This window comes from Fulmarus glacialis, unplaced genomic scaffold, assembly GCF_000690835.1.
Source record: "Fulmarus glacialis isolate BGI_N327 unplaced genomic scaffold, ASM69083v1 scaffold45961, whole genome shotgun sequence".
Taxonomy (NCBI): Eukaryota; Metazoa; Chordata; class Aves; order Procellariiformes; family Procellariidae; genus Fulmarus; species Fulmarus glacialis.
Window position 1 is genome coordinate 3,640 of NW_009193007.1, and position 17,577 is coordinate 21,216.

General features: G+C 35.3%; 1 protein-coding gene across 1 annotated transcript in view; it reads left to right on the forward strand.

Annotated features, from left to right (window-relative positions):
- The window catches only part of AASDHPPT (aminoadipate-semialdehyde dehydrogenase-phosphopantetheinyl transferase), a gene marked incomplete at both ends in the record, with an annotated part of 19,682 nt that extends 2,720 nt beyond the window's left edge, over positions 1–16,962 (forward strand). The window contains 2 exons of the mRNA XM_009587291.1: positions 16,188–16,309; positions 16,801–16,962. Of these exons, the coding sequence (XP_009585586.1) occupies positions 16,188–16,309; positions 16,801–16,962 (284 nt within the window). The remainder of the gene's footprint in view (positions 1–16,187; positions 16,310–16,800) is intronic.
- Between the last annotated feature and the right edge of the window lie 615 nt (positions 16,963–17,577).

A 17,577-nucleotide genomic window follows, 5' to 3' on the forward strand; every position in this document is an offset into this window, starting at 1 on the left:
ATCTCAGCAGAAATGTAGGAAAAGCTGTGAAACCAAACTCAATTTTTAGTTAAGTAAAACCAGGGTTTAAATACAACATCAGTTCTTAACTTCTTGAGTAGCAAGAGAGGCTCCTGCCAACGTGCCCTAGAATTGTTGATGGCAGCAGTCATCACCTCTTACCATAAAGCAAATGTTGCCACATCCCCCTGGGCAGCTGCACTCAGCAGCTGTTTGGATTTAATTTGTGAATATGATCTGCTGAGACTAAGTAACGCTGTGAGATCTAATACAAACAGGCTTCAGTGTTTTTACCCATAGAGAGAAAAATGGTGGTTATTCTGGAGATGCTGGAGATCCCAAAGGCTAAATGATGGAATTAAATTAGTGCTCTTGTAGTAAAGTGATACTGAAAAACCGTGTATCCAGATGACCAAACTGAAACAAGCTGGTGACAGATGCAGCCTGCTAGGATTCCTGAACATGGGTTCTTTATCCACCTTTATCCCTGGCTACTTTATCCACCTCTCCCTCTTTCGTTAGAGATCTAGGTATATGTTAACAAAAAAGGGGGCTATCAGAGCAAGTCACTGTATCTACAGTCTGAATTCATGGTGGCACGGTTCACAGTGTATGCAGAGGAGTACAAAATGCATTATTACAAAATTTCCAGCTTTCCTTTCCAATATCTGAACTTCTGCAGCTAGCATAGTCTGTCTTGAAGTAATTTAGCTGTCAACAGCTTGTATACATCTTTTCTATCTTTTGATAAGGAGAGAAAGGAATTTCAATTCTTGTTATTATGCATAAGAAATAGCTCTCATGTGTCAGTGCCTTGTCGTGCAATTGTTTTCCACATTATGTAACTTTACATAAATATTTGTGAATTGAATAAAAAAATACCAGGTTCCAAGAGGTTTTGGTTATGGCCATAAATCTTCCTTTTTGGAATTTTTTTTTTTTTTTTTAAAGAAATATGGTAGTAATGAAAACTTAGGAATTGTATGTGGGAAAGTGAGCCAGCAAATAAGCAATATTAAGGATAGAATTTTGAATTATAGTCTCTGTAATATGAACTAAAGTTAGCAGTTTTTCCACCTAAAATTTTTCTGAGAAAGATTTTTGTCTTGGTAGAATTACCTGGAACTGTTTTTACTGCAGTGCTATGAATATATAACTTTGACTTTACCAGTATTGTTTTACCTGATAGTTCCACTGAGTGGTGCTCTTGCTCTGCAGTTGCTAAGTACATTATATTTCTGAAAGTGAATCCACTATAAATCTCTTTCTCTGGAATAGCTACAAGGACAAAGAGTTCCCTGTGTACAAAGTACATTACAGTAGTGTTTTGTTGGACAGTTTTATTTTTTCAAATGCTTGTTTAAATAAGAAGTACTTCATCTTATGGTGTTATCCAAGAGAATCTTGATTGAGGTCGCCAATATTCTCGTTCTTATATTCCTTTATTGTTCAACCAGTGAACAAAATATGCAGTGCAAATATACAAGAGAGTATCATGCAGCTGACAGTTTTGAGAAATATGCAATTAAATTGTGTGCTAGCATGCAACAAGGAGACCTGGTGCACATAAACATTTTATGTCACTTCTTTCTGTGCTGCCTATTCTTGTTTTACTTATGTGCGATAAGAAGCCACCTCTTTCCATATTACTTTTGCTGCATTATTAAAATCTGAAAAAGGAAACTATGTAAGACATAGCCTTCGAAAGTGAAGGCAGGCCACAAAAGAAGCTGTTCTTAGCAGTGCAGATAGAGACAGTTCTACAAAAGTTCCACAGGTATGCAACAGTTTTATCACCTTTTTTTTCCTCTATTCAGATATTGAACTAAATAATGTAGTGATGGTAGAAGAGGACAATGTCCTCTTTAGGTATTGTGTGTTGTTGCCTTTTGGTTATCTGGCAGCTTATTGTTGTAGATTTAAATCAGGCTTTCAGTTTACTTGTTTTTGAAGAATTGCTGAGATCAATGAGGTTTTTTCTTCTCTGTAGAGAAGATGAACTCGTGAATCATTTGGGAAAATGCACTGTACTGTAAATTTATTAATGGAAGTAATTGTAGACATAATTTAGCAAGTAAGGTAATGCATATGAAATTATTTTAACCCTTTTACAAAATAAATGAGAAGGATCCTCACAATACTCTTAACTCCTGTGGAAAAACTCAGCTTGTGATAAGGTATTTGATTTTTAACTTATGGACAAGAAATTTTGCAACAAGTGTCAGCTTGGTTTAAGTGGTGTGTGGGATGTTGATTTACTAGTCACTTAAACCCTGTAAAGTAGAACATTTTCAGAGACTTAGGAAATAATTACAGCTTAATAAAGATTGCTTTGAGCATTTGAAAAAAGTTTAGATCTTAGGTTCAAGAGCTTTCCTGCTGTGCAAGTGAATTTCTTTTCAGTAATGCAATTTTTTAGCTTAGATGGAATTACAAAGGTAAATAAATTAACAGTTCATTCCTGCCATCTTTCTTACCTATTGCATTACGGTTACTTTGATCCGGACATCTCCAATCTCAATGTAATTGTAGAATTAAATACTTGGCATGCAGTAAAATTAGCTTTTCTCATTAATCTTTCAGTTTTATGCTAGGTTTGCTTATTAAAAGACACAAAAGGGTAAATTTTCTGCATGTGACTTTTACAGAAATTTAATTTGATCTAAAAATACTTCCTGAAATGCTTTTTTAAGAAAGTAGGCTATTATGTGCAAATACCTGATTGTTTGAAGCTATTTTTCTCTGAGGCAAGAAATATAAACAGAACTTAACACATTTTTCTCTTTTTGTTCTCATTATTTCATCATTGAGGTGAGGTGATAGAAAAGATGATAGAAATCTTCAAATCGGAGATCTGTCACACATGAATCAGAGTATCTAAGTCCCACACGAAGAAGCTGAATATCATACTTCAGTCTAGCTAGTGGAGGAAAGCTCTCTCTCTCCAGCCAGTTATAAACTTTGTGCCATTTCTTTTGGTAGTCATAAACTAAATGAAAAGTTAGGCATACCTACGTCATAGTTAGGATATTTGGCATGTCTTTTATCTACAGCCATGTTCAAGTTTTTGAACTTGTAATGCTTTTTTAATTGCTGCTTTTCAGCTTTTGCCATAAGAATTTCTTGACCTAGAAAGAAATGCCAAAACAGATTGTTCTTTGGAGTGCTTTTGTCCTTCTTACAGTGCCTTAACTTTACCTTAAGCAAAGTTTTAATTGTTTTTGTTTTAATTGTTGTATTTCAGTAAATCTCATAGCAGCAATCAGCATCTGATCTTTTACTACAAGAGATAATTGACAAATTATTAGCTAATGGTACAGCTATAGATATGTTGATGCACTGTTTGGGATGAAGAAATTAATGATGGATTTAGGTTAAATGTTACTTCTAACTGATTAAGGAAGTCAATTTATAAATATGAATACAGATCATTTTTAGGTGTAATGTTAAAACAGCTAACTAATATCCTTGTTGAACTAACAAATCATAGTGGTCATATGCCTTTACACTGAGTAAAAAAGGAGGAATTTCTTTGTTCCTGTTCTGTTTGAAAACGGGAAGCTTAAACATGCTCTTAAAGAATACATATTATATAGCAGTTTCATTATTGTGCTTTATTTAGTCACATTTCTAACACTGTTTTAACTTGGAATTACATCATGTTTGTGAAAACACTTGCACATTCTGGTAATTGATTAAGCACCAATGCTTGATAAACTATGAAAGGAAAATTTGATAATTGTGATTGAATCCCCTCTTTGAGGGGAAATTGTTTCTTTCTAAAAAGCCTATCTCAGTCCTTTATGATTGTTTTTAATAGGAAAACATAAACCTATTTGGATTAAAATAGAAACTGATAGCAAAATGTAGAACAGTAAAAATGAACTTGTGGAGAATAGTTATGTTTAAAATGAGGGATAAATTAACAATTAAGAAAGCAAAAAAACTTAAGCCAGGAGCTCTTAGTGAAAATAAGAGGTGGAACAAAGAGACGCTGTAAGAATGCTTGCCTGGTTTTGGGTGGTTTGTTTTTTCTTTTTTGCTGAAGTATCTTTCTGCACACTGAATTTACAATAATTACAATTTATTCCTGAATTGATCTTTTGGGAAATTAAGTTACACATTCAAGATGAGGGACTAAAGAGAACTGATTTTTTTTTTTTTTTTTTTTAAAACAAAAGTAAAATTACTTCTCAGCCCACACTAATGACAGTTAGCTTTGGCTTTCCGAATTAAGGAAGTCTAGCAGAAAGGTGTGACAGGAGGGCCAAGGTTAAGTTATTGTTATGTAGGTATTAAGAATTTGCTTTTCGAGGGGTTTCTTGCTAACACCGCCCATTTCCAATAGCTTCAGCTCTACAGATATATATATTTGTTGCAAGAGTTGCAAAATAGAAGCTGTCTTTATTCTGTGTTATCAAATGCTTATTTGGTTGTTGTCTGTGCAAGAATTAGAGTTTGGAGCTCTTACTAGCTTCAAGGTTGGGAGACAATGTTCTAGAGACAAGTCTGCAGATTTTTAGACTGACTTATGAAATGGTAGAAACTTACCTAAAATATTTAACATCTCCCCTCAGTAACTGTAAAAAAATACCCTCAGCTGGATTTCCCTTACGCATTTCCTTTCTAAGAGAAATTCTGACTTTTAACAAGGCAAATATTTTTATATTTCCTCACTAAAGATGACAGGTTGCTGTTGTCATGTCAGATTTTCAGGAAAGTTTAGGACCAGGAGATTTTTGCTACTTCTGTGAGTAGCTGTTTTCTTGCCTTATATTGGGTTGGTGCTGTGAGTTCTAGGCATTCATGCCTGTGATGTGTGCTGTGTTGCATTTTGATGGAAGACCCAATCTTGTAGTGCATGAAAAAATTGTTACTTGCCCTGTATAGTTTTTCTGTCTGTCCATCAGAATTGTTGGGTTTTGCATTAAGTATGTAGTTCTTTTTCCTAGCAGAAAACAATTTAATAAAAACATAGCAAACACTTGGAGATAGTATCTACAAGGGCAGATGTAACTGATACAGGTGAATGGACCATTGAAGTTCCATCAGTTTTTGAGATCTGGGCCATGCTCTGCTTTTGCCACATTGCAGTACATTTATCGTCCTCTTGCATCTTTTCTTGTATAGCCTGTTGGCTGGATAAAAGACAGCTCCTGCAGTGGCTGGACTGGAGCTATGCAGAAGTTGATTTGTGTGTTGATAGTGGGGAAGGATGTGGGGGGACAACATGCTGAATGACTAGCTGACTGCTGTCTCTTCTCTGTGGGAAGACCAAAAAAACATGCTGGGTTTTAGCTGTCAAGTGGGCCAAACAGTCTTTCAGTTGCTGGCAAGCCAAACAAATGGCTTTGCAAGGGTTTCTTTTAAAGCATGTTCTTACATGGTTGCTTTCACTGTTACATAGGAGAGATCGATTCCCAAATTTAAAACACTCATGTTTCTTCTGTCATCTTGTGGGCTTTTTTGGACTTCATTTTGAATGGGGAAAAGAGGGAAGGACGGTGTATACACAGAAGGGGGGATGTTTTAAGTGTGAAAATAAGGGACGTTTTTACTGCACCTGGCTGTGAGATTCATATTCTGGGACAGGCTTCTTGTGCAGTGTCCTGACTTCTGCCATCACAAGGAACTTTGTTGTTCATTATTGCAGTAGGATATCGTGATGTGGAAGGACATAGTCCCAGAGTGTGTGTGTGTCAATATTGAGGACCATTTCCACACCAAACACCGAATTTAGAAGAGAGATCTGTCATCGGACTCTTTGAGAGAAACCAGCTCAATCTGAATCAGCTTGTGCTTTCTAAGGTCACAGAGCTTCCTAGGGGGAAAAAAAATTGCATTAGTCAAATCAAGGAAGTGTTAGGAAGTGTGAATCGTAGTCAAATTCATGTGGAAGATGAAGATGACTTAGGTACTGAGAATCGGCTTTTTTCCCCCTCTTTTGTCCAGTATAACATTTACATACCAAGTACCAAGATGAACCCAATGCACTCCCAGGTTCTGTGGTGGTACCAGTTCCTTAGAGATGGGAATACTATCCCTATAATCACATCTTCACTAAAGTACCTACTCTTTCCTGCTACTATTATCTCAACACTTTTATGGTTCAGTAGCAACCACTAGCAATACCATGTGGGTGATGTTGTTTTGCAGTATATCTGATTCAGTGCAAAGATGGAACTGGGTATCATCCCCCTTGTGCTGGAATTTCTGTCTATGCATCTCACAGCAGTACCATATATACATACAGGCATATATATACATGCATACCTGTATATATGTGTATATATGTTTGTATGTATGTACATACGTATGTATGTATATAAAAAAGCATATATATGAATGTGTGTGTAGATATATATGTACACACACACATGTTGTATATTGTAGAGTGTGAGAGTTAATCTCATTTCTCTTTGCAGGAGGTATGACATGATCCAGTTTTGACATTGGGTTGTCATCCTCATAGCAGTGGGTTTTTGCTTGTCTGTTTTTTGGGAATAGTAGATGGTATTAAGTGGTAGATTTTCTTTAGAATATTTACTTTTAAGCAAAGGATTAATTGTCAAAGCTTTCAGTCAATGTAATCTTTCTATGTGTGTGTAGAAAGGCCTTGTAGTACATTATTTCATAAAATGTAATAAAATGTTTGAGAGATCTGGTGGCTTGGTAGTACTACTGTACTGTAAGGCTATATAGATGGTCAGGCACATATCTTGCATGTGGGTGCCATTGCACTAGCGACATCTTGAGGTTTTTATTGTCTTTTCAAAGAGTAACAGAAGAAGATCTAGCTCCATTAAAACATGGTATGTTCCCAAATGTCTGTTACCCTTAGAGAGATGTGAGCATGTTTGACTTTTTTTGACTTTTTTTTTTTACATCTGTAGTTGTGTCCTCACAACTCGCAACTGTAATGGCTTTATAAAATAAAGTCTATTTTTATGTTTATTTGGATTTTGGGGTTTTGTGTTTATTTTTAGTCTGATGCATCGTAACCTCATTAGTGTTGAAAGGAAGTAGAGTTCCTCCTGTTGTGACAAAATGGAATGATTGCTTTAACTGTTTGATATGTTCTATTATGGAAAACTGATTAAAATGCCATTTTCATGGGGTAATTTGCCTTTTTGCTGCAATACTGTGGCTACCTAGAGCTCTGAGAGCTGTGGCCATACAATCTCTTGGAAAGAGCTTAAGCAAGTAAAAGGTATAACTCTTGACATAGACAAGTTAAGAAACGGTTTCTTACTTTATTACTGCTCATTATCTTTTTTACTATTACTGTTTAGTTATAAGTAAGTACATTTCATTAAAAGAATTTGGGTTCCTGAGTCATCTTAGTGATTAAGACCCTATGTATTTTAAATATTTTCATTTTCTCTACTCAGAAGCAAGCTAAAACCATGCACTTGCACCCGGGAGTGATTATGTCCGTAAGTTCTTCAATGGCAAGTGTATATTACTTGGCAAGTTCAATGTTTGGCATAGAAAGAACATGTAAAAGTATGTTGAAGTCCAAACAGAATTTGAGAGGACCTGGCATTTTTTGTATTTTCAGAATGAATGACAAAAAGCATATGTCTGTTGCAGACAATACACTACGTATTAAATTGATCAGATGTGATGTATCCAGTTAATAGCTTGTGACTTTTCTTCACGTTTTTTTTATCCAAGCCATACCTGTATCAAAATTGCTGTTTCTCTAGTGCAGTTTTGGAAGTAGAGCTATCTAATCTATTTTGAGTCTTTACTTTCTTTTGTTTAACACTAACTATCAGGGCAGCTTGCTTAAATATTCATCACTGCTGTTAGACCCAATCACAGTAATGCGACTGAAACACTAGCAATTTCTCTAATATTGCAAAGACTTAACGATCCTAACTGCAGAGAAAATATCAAACATTATCAAATTATGTCAGTCTTTTTATGACTTTTCCATTTTTACAATCTAGGAAATGTTGAGTAATTCAAAGGAGGCAATCTCAAATTTTCTGACATTTTAAAGTTAATGCTGCTTCTCTTAGGTGCATCGAGGTAAAACATCAGTAGTTACATAATGAGAATGGATGTTTAACATATATATCACTGGGACAATTGCAGGATAATGGCAGGAAGTGAAGGGGTCACAGAATGCAAATCCAATTTCCAATTCACGCTAAAGCTGTGTGAGATAATAGATTTAAAAACCAGGCTTTGTTAATTTTCTATCTGGTTCTTCTAAGTTAGTCATTTATCTAGCTAATTATTTGTCCTGTGTTGTCAGTTTCTAAACATCTGTACAAAGGTTAGTTGGTATTAATAAACAATTAGGACTTGGGCATCTGTTGCAGAAGAAATCTTTTCTCTGTATCAGTTTGCTTTGGTTTCCTTTAGAGATAGTAATATGTGATCAGGTATGGCTTGTGTCCTAACCAGAAGAATTGTCAGCCCAAGAGTCCAGGACTCAAAACTTATTCATCCTATATAGTTTGTTAGTTTCCAGGATGTATAGCTAGCCTGTGTTTCACATTATTAAGTAGATTGATCTGTTCGTACTTCAGTTGCTCATTTTGCTAGGTAGTACGAACATTGTCAGTAGGCCCGGTTGCCATCTAAAAGTAAATTGATATGTATTGATTAGATACTAGTTCTTGATCGCTGACCTGTTCCTTTCATGCAGTTCAAAGCAGTTAAGAGTCTGTTAGCATTCTGGGGTTTTGGTATTTTGTTTGTTTGGTTTGGTTTTTTTCAGGGGATTAGTTGATCAATGAGCTGGCAATAGTAGCTTTTAGCTTTCAATTTCCATAGTTTTGGATATAGACCACAATGTAAGGTAGGTAGTTTGTATCTGACCAAAATAATTTGAAGACTGTAAAACTGGTAAAAACTGAAGTGGGAAAGGTCAGTCATGTACTTTTCTCAGTATTTTTGAGAAGGCATGTCATGGTTTTAATAACTTCAGGTACAACAGGACAGTTGCTACCTTTTATTAAGTGCACATTGTATTACCGAAGCTGACTTATGGTTGACCTGATGTTTGTAATAGTGTAAACAAAATACCAGTATGAAGATTTCTGTATTAGCCCTATGGATAGTAATCTTCACTATTAATAGCATCATAATTTACATGGATCTTAATTCTGATTGTTTCTTATCTTCCTACAAGTGCAGCTTGTTTGGTTTTTTTATCAGGTAGAAAAATGAGGAAAAATTACCCTGTATTTATGTATTATTTCTAACGCATTTTCTCAAATAGGACTAGGGAATATAGCATGTTTTCTTATTCTTCGTTCCTACATCTTTTTAAAATCAATCTTTTATATCTGGTCTGAGTTTTTGCTGGTTTACAGGGAAAATGCAAAGCAGATTTTTGGCCTAGTCTTTCCAAAAAATTAATAAAACACCCAGTTGTCGTTGCAGTGGAAAAGATGGCATTATATATTTCAATGTAAATAGTTTGTGCAAAAAAATCCAAAATGCACACACATATGCACACACGTGTGTGCACACTTATCTGTATATAGCATGTTTACTTTCCAGGTTTAGTATTGTACTCGTTTCCAGTATCACTCACTATTTCTTCTCCTCACTCTTACTGAAATTTCCAGGGTATTGTGTATTTTTAATTTAATGAAGAAATTTAACTTTTGGTTTAGATTTTGTTTTTTAAATGCATGGAAGACAATTTTGGGATTACTCAGATTATATTATTAAGGATCTAATGTGCTTTAAAGTTTATAGCTGGGAATAATAGCTGTGTATAGGTAAGAAATTGATTGCCTTCACAGCTGTGTTAATTTTACATTTAATTTGTTCTGTGAACTACTCTGGTTTCAAATCTGCATTATGACATGATAGGGGTGCGAGGCTTAATTGCCTGTAGATTAAATTTAAAACAATGAAAATATATTTTGGTCTCAAGGATAAAACCTCTAGCTTCTCTCATGAATATCAAACTAATTTAGACACCAACTGGAGGAACCAACTGGAGCAAATCAGGGATTTGCTGGATGCCTTTCCTCTGTTAGCTACTGTTCCCTAAGAAGCAAGTTAATGAGTGTTATGGGAAGGAGGCAGAACTCTACGTATTCTAGGGAAAAAGGACTTCTAAAGCTAGGACATTGAATAACTAAACATTCTAGTCAATTTTGTTCTAATGCAAATGAACATAGAGGTTTGTATTTGTTGGGCAATCAGATACTGGGACAAATTGTCAGTTAATTCAATATTATGAAAAGAAGCTATATAGTATGTTTTGGTTAAATTTATTAGAGTTTTCTAGTTGACTCTCTTGCTTTTCAGCGAGATGATCCAATGTAAAACCGAAAACTTCTTCAAATATTGAGAGTTATGCTCTGTAACAAAAATTTTTCAGTGTGGAGTTTACAGTAGACTAGAAAAATGCTTTCAGAATTTTAGCTATTATAAACAAATGCAAAAAGAAAGAATGTGCAACAGTTTGTGTAAAGGTGAGAAGAGGAGTGAACTATAAAAACATACACAAATGAAAATGTATTTTCAAACGAGAGAGAAGGGGAAATCTAATTCTACTCAGTATTAAAAAGAATTAAAGTTTGTTTCCCAGTTTCTTTTGAAAAGAAGCTATATAAATTTTGAACAGTATATTAACTGTAAGTTAGGAAATTAGAGTGTCGTAGGCAAGTAAGAAGTATCTATACAAAGCATTGGAAATAGTTTTAAAGTTTACATTGCCGGGAATTACCACATTCAAAATTTTAGCTGTTAATTTAGAATTTCATAAGTTTTATGGTGAAGTTGGTTGATGACTGAACAGATATATGCATTTCTGAAAAGAAAAAGCCTCTTTATTAATAACATTTTTATGATTAGGCTTCTATACTAAATAAAAATCTTATTTTTAAGGTATTAATAGAAAGTAATTGTGAAAAAAAGATATTGTTAGATTTTTGACAGAATACTTACAGTAATCGATAGGTTCAATTTCAAAGTAAGAAAACTCCCAGTCACAGTGGAGCTTATTTTCATTAAACCTCTTGACCCAGGCAGGTTTGGTTTCATGTTTAATTCAAAAATCTCATCCCTACTCCCCACCCCCTTGTCATGTTAATAACTTTTGTGCCATTGGCTCAGTTTTTCTGTCTGCTGAAATGCACTCTTTCGATTCCCTATAGAATCTAAATCAGCATTTTTCTCATTTCTTCTTTTTGAAACCTTTTATCCTGTATTTTCATAGATCTGCTCCTATCACAATTTTTCTTCTCTTAGAGAAAACCAGCAAAAGGTGAGTGGCTGTTCTTGCAAAGAGTTTTAATAGTTGATGGAGATATATATCTTTTCCCGTTAATCATAAGCCATCTGTGGAACAAGCTTCCTGTTTTTCTCTGCTTCCAACTCCACTTATTTTTCAAATCTCGTACGAAAACATGTCTTATCTCTCTCATGTATTCCGAAAATCACAAAATTGAATTTATTCCATTTCAGTGATGAACCCCCACCTAGTTAGATGCTTGACCAATCAGATAAATAGTGTTCAATTTCCTGATGCTCACCAATTTAAATAAGTAATTTACATACATAAATATTTTTTCTGAAGTGCACACATTGTGTGTTACAGGAATCTCACTTTGCCACTGAGATGGACAAGATTACTGTAAGTATATTGGATTTATTGGAATCAGAATCTAAATTCTGATTCTTCAGAAGCTGTAAATATGACTTACAAGAAAGAATATTTGAAATGCAGTTTTGAGCATTTCAATTAGATTTTTCCACATAGTTGTATCCCCAGGTAATTTTTCAGCTCAGAGTTTAAGTGCTTTTTTGAATAACCCTGAACACTGGGAAAGGAGTGCTGGATTGTATTAGCAAGGGCTCAGTACTGTGTGAACCCATCTGTGTGGCGTCTGCTCTGGAACTTGTTAGTGTATGGATGTTTAGAAGCACAGAGAGATCAGAAGTGCAGTTTTCTATAATCTAAATAGGCATGTCTTAAATGAATCCTTTTTCTTTACAGCTGTGAGTTAAATAAGAAACAGTAGTTCAATGAGTGTCTGGCCTTATCATTGTTCGTTGAAAACGTAAAGACAGAAAGTATTCCTGGAAGTATTTGTATTATATGTGTGCATTACAATAAAAGTATTTGTTCCTTCAGAGAATCTGTTTTTCAAGTTTTTACTGCCAGTTCATTTTTATCATGCTTCTCTAGTTCATAGATCTTTTTTAGAGAATTTTCTTAGAATTTGCTCCTAGAAAAATACTAAAGTTTGCATGCATTAAAGATTTTGGAGCATTTATGTACCAGAATTCCACCTGCATAAATACATACATGTACACTGCAGTGAAATTTCTCTTAGAAAATTGGTATCATCTTGTAGAGAAGAAGAAACCGCTGCACAGTGAAGTGCAGATACTAAGTTTACATTTTTAGTTAGTTAACAAAAGTCTGGAGGTAAAGCCAAAACCTGAATCTGTTCATGAGAATGTTTATCATGTTACGTCATTTTTGTGGTGAATACTTTGCAAGTGTCAGGGAAGATCCTCTGAAATTTTTAAAAGTACTTTTAAGAATAATTTAATATGTTGGGTTGATTACCCTTATAATACTTCTTTGTCTTGCCTTTATTTCCTATCAGACTTCCGACTTGCATTCCAGTTTCTTTTGTATTGTTACGTGGTCTTTGTCTTTTCCTTGTAGAAAATATTGTGGTTTCATGAAGATCATTAAAATATTGGGGCACGTTTTTTCTTTCTTTGCTTAAATTCTACAGAGGAGGCTTTGAGATTAGGAAAAGTGCTAAACATTTTTGGCAAACTTCTCGGAGAGAAAAATATAGGCAGTAAACACGGGGAAAAATACTTAAGGTCTTAGAAAGTTATCATCAGAATGGGAAGCTCAGTTGTTCAGTGAAGAACCCAACTGAAAGGTGATTAACTGGTACCCTGTCGTGCCCTGTGCCTCAAATGGTCATCTGTAGGCTATACAGTGTATAATCCAAAATTGTATCCAAAATAGCTGTTAGCTCTAGAGTATGCATACTGGAATAATTTGGCATGAAATCTCTCTGGTGTATTTTTAATGAAATATAATTATTTTGTAAACTAGAACTTGGATTATTAATGAATTGAAATGGTCACAGAAATAAGTTCAAGTGTTTGTATAATTGTTGATAGGTGAGTTTATTTCTGAAACAGCTTGCAAATGGGAGGTAATTTAGAAATGCAAATTTAAAACCAACTGAATAATTGCTATATGGGATTTGTTCCCATTCTTTCAAAGGAAGAGTATGTTTGAGGCTTTTTTGCTCTAAGTGAAACCAAAAAGTTTCTACTGCTTCTGGTTTTGTCCTCTCCTCATCCCCCAGTTCATGAGAGACATGGGAACATTGAGGAGGGTTTAGTGTGAAGGGCCACCAAGGTGATCAGAGGGTTGGGGAACTTGACCTATGTAGAAATATTGATGTAGCTGGGTTTGTTGAATCTGAAGAGGGGATTTGAGGAGGGGAATCGAATCACAGTCTATCTTAAAGGTAGCTGTAGAGAAGATATAGGTAGCTGTCTTCATGAGGGTGCACAGGGACGGGGCAAAAGGCCACAGGCTCAGATTGCTTCAGGGGAAATTCTGTCTGGATAAAAGAAAACGATTCTTTACCATAAGAACAGTAAAACACTGGAATAAGTTGCCCAGAGAAGGGATGAAAGACTCTGCTTGACAAGACCATGAGTAACCTAATATAAGGCTCTGTTTTCAACAGAAGATTGGACCAGATGGTCTCCAGAGGTCCCTTCCAACCTAAATTTTTCCGTGATTCTGTGAATCTGTCTCTGATACTGAAGCAAATACGGAGAAATGGAGTAGGCAGGCTGTGGTACTGCTCGTAATTTGTGGAGAATAATAGTCCTGGCTCCTCTAATCTGATCCATTCCTCAGAGCGAAGCAACTGCACTGTATTAAGAAGGAAATGGGAGGGGAGGGCAGTTCAGGAGGAAGCGGTGCCTGAGCTTTTCAAAGGAGGAACGTGACAGACGGCTGGAATGGAGGGGAAAGTACTGTGTAAATTTGAGCATAAGCATCAAGAAGGGTAGCTGAACAGTTGAAGAAACCTAGGCCAAAAACGGGTAAGTAAGGAGTGAAAAGGCAGTAGCATATGAGTTTGAATATACACTTGGTGTACTAAATAGTTTATAGTTTAAGTATTCAGAGCGTATTCACCATGCGTAGTAAGGTTTGAATGGCAGAAGGACTGACGATGCAGGAGGCATTATACGCCTCTAGGTGCTGAAGGTAGCGTAGTGTGGATAGTCGTGGGTAGTCGTCTCTGGTAGTGTGAATAGCCGTTGGTTATTGAAAGCAAGAGAACTCTCTGAAAGTAATGGAGGAGGAAGGGTACACCAGGACAGCCTTGAATGTTTTGTAGTTTGAATCACCTGAAGAGGCTGATGCCTCACCACTGGTGTCTTAAATACTTGAGAGAAGAAGAGAAAGGAAAAAAAACGTAAGTGGGTTGTTTGGAGCAGGTGTTAACACAGTTATTTGATCATAAAATGGGCCACATAAATTCAGGGAGATGAAAGACAATAAGCTTTCTCCAAGCTGAACAAATTTCTTTGTTATTTTTCATTGTTTCAGGGAAGTTGGATTGTCTAAGTAGACGGATATTTCATTTGCCTTGGTAATCCATCAAAACATACTTGACATTGTGGTTCCTTTTCTTTTTCAGTATCATCATTTTCCCCAAAGAGGAAAGTTAGTTCTGTCCTTAGATTGTTTGGGATCATTCCATTAGCTGACTATTGCAACTGTCAACAAAATTTCTGTCTTAAGATGTTTTCTTCACTTTAGTCCATAAAAGAAATTGAGAGCATCTGTGAAATGTCACTGCCATGTCTTGTGTGATGTGTACAGTATGTCAGGTTACACTTTGCAATATGATCTGGAAATTGTCAGAAAACCTGAATGTGTGCTTTAGTGTGACATCAGTTCATTCAGATCAGTTATTACTGCTGCCAATACCTGTTTTTATGTAGTGCTTAGATATCTGTAGAAGACAACCACTTTATAGAGAAGGGTTAATACCTTTATCCCTGTTTTAAGATGGGGATCATTAGTGTAGAGAAGAGAAGTTCCTTGCCCATAGTCACTCACAGAATCAGTGGCAGAGCTAGGGTTAGAATCTGCATCTTATTTAGTGATGGGTTCTTAAAAGTAGTCTGGTATTGGGAGGAGAGACTATGTTTTGGATTAAATATGACTAATATTTCTTTTTAATATGAACATTGCATAACCTATGAAGAAGTTTTGTCTCAGTATGTGGAATTGTCTCTATCCAGATTTTTATTATCCCTACTAAAAAAAATAGATTCCTTTCTGCCATTGTCTGTTTAGCCAGCTGTAAGCCTTATTGGACAGGTTGCATGGTATGCTAATTAATGATATAGGCTGTGGGTGATTAGCCAAGTGTGTAAGGAGGGCCATAGCTTCCAGTGTATTATAGAAATGCCATTGGTCAATATAACTACACAGTCTGTAGTGTCTTCCGCAAAGTAAATTCAGACTAGTGGAGAAAAGTGGTGTAGCCCCTGAAGAGCTGCTGCAGCGCAACACAGCTGTGCTTATTTTCAGAGGATGCTTAAATTTAATCTGAGGATTTTAAGGTTTCATGGGTTTTTTTCCTTGATATCTTTCTTACTGTGATTATGAGCATCTCCCTACCCCCATTTTTCTTGCAGAAAAAAATACAAAAGACATGCTTAAAAAAGTTTCTTTTGTATCCCAGCATCCAAGGGCAGGAGGCAGAATAGCTTGATAAATTCTGACAAACAGCATGCTGTTTTATAAAATGTTACTAGATCAAGCTGTCAAATGTCAAAGACTGTATATGCTACTTTTGTAGCTGAATATAAATTTTTTTTATGTAATATCAGCACTGGTTAAATACTTTCCTTTTTGGAGAATGCTGAAAATACGTAATATGTTTGACTTTCATTTCACATTTTTAATGCAGTAATTCTGCTATAGGAATGGGTTTTTTTCATACTGTGTCCCAAACTGTCATCAGCATCACTGCTTTGAGGCTATATAAATTAAGATTGTAGAGCAGAGTTTGTTCATAATTTTTTTTTTTCTCATGAGTGAGTTTTTTCTAGAGCAATAACATGAGGTAATTCATTTGCTTATTATTACTACTCTATTAAAATTTCTGTAAATATCTCTCTCTAATTTATAGGTAGTAGCTCAATTCCAAATTTCTTTCGCATCATGAAGCGACAGTTTACTGAAACAGAGTGGGGTGTAATCAAGTCTATGAGTAATGAATGGATGCAGCTGGATATGTTTCATCGGCACTGGGTAGTACTTTTTTTTCCTATTTAAAGACTGCAATGCTATAACCTGCACATTCTCTTTTGATATATTTTGTTATTATTTTCATTATGGTAAGACTGTATACTTTTTATAGTTACGTGTTCATGTGGAGATAATATTTTAATGGGTTTTCTATTTTAGTGATTTTTTTAAATGTCAGAGTAGCTTTGAGAACCATAGTACAGCTGACATTTCTAGAAGGATTTATGACTAGTTTTAAACACATACCCAGAACAAGGTAAAGGGTTCATATCTGTATGTGCCACTTGATAATTCATTATAGTGATAGTTCATAATAATGCAACAAGTTAGGCTAGGTATTAACAATGCTGATAACTTTTTCTCTTGATAATTGCATCAGTCTACTCTCACATTTACAGTAGTACAAGTCTTAAATTTATCTGCTCAGAAGTAATGTTTATAGAGCAGTTTGAAAACGGTTGGTATGAATAAAATACATTTATTCTGTGTTTTAGGCCTTAAAGGAAAGCTTCTTAAAGGCTGTTGGAGTTGGAATTGGCTTTAACTTGCAAAGAATTGAATTTCATGTGTCCCCATTGCAACTGGAAATAGGGAAGGTATATAAGGAGACAAAAATGCTTCTGGATGGAGATAAAGAAGAAGAGTGGATGTTTGAGGTAAGAAATATTCAAATTTATTTTTTCAATATTGATAAACAGTTTCAACACCCTATGGTTGCATTGCACATTTGATTTTTTTAATGGCAGCTTCAAACCTTTATTCTGTATAACCACATTGAACATATATCAATCAAAACTTAGGATATAATTCCGCAGCATTTTAAAGTATTTTTGATGATCGCAAAAGCATCCCAGAGATACATTCATTACAATGGCTTTTCAGTTTTTCTGTTCCTGGAGTATATTTCTTGCACTCTATGAAATTCAGCCTACGGCATGCAGGAAGTTCACTGGAGCATGTTCAGACCTGACTTCTGAACAGTGTTAAGATTTTGAAGTTCTTCATCAGTTGGTCTAGAATGAGACTAGTGATTAACTAACCCCATTAGTTAGTGTTTATGTTAAATGGTTGAAATGGAGGGGGTGTCTTCAGCTCCTTTGGGTTTCCTACTTCTTGTCCATATAAGCTGATATAAACATGTGCTTTTGTGGGTTTGGAGTTACAGTGTGCTGATTGGCTGCTGTCTGTGGGAATGGAGAGATGCAAAAAACTTGCTTTTGCTTAATTGGAACATTAGTTTGGGCTCAATCTTCTATCTGAGTGTTGGGGTT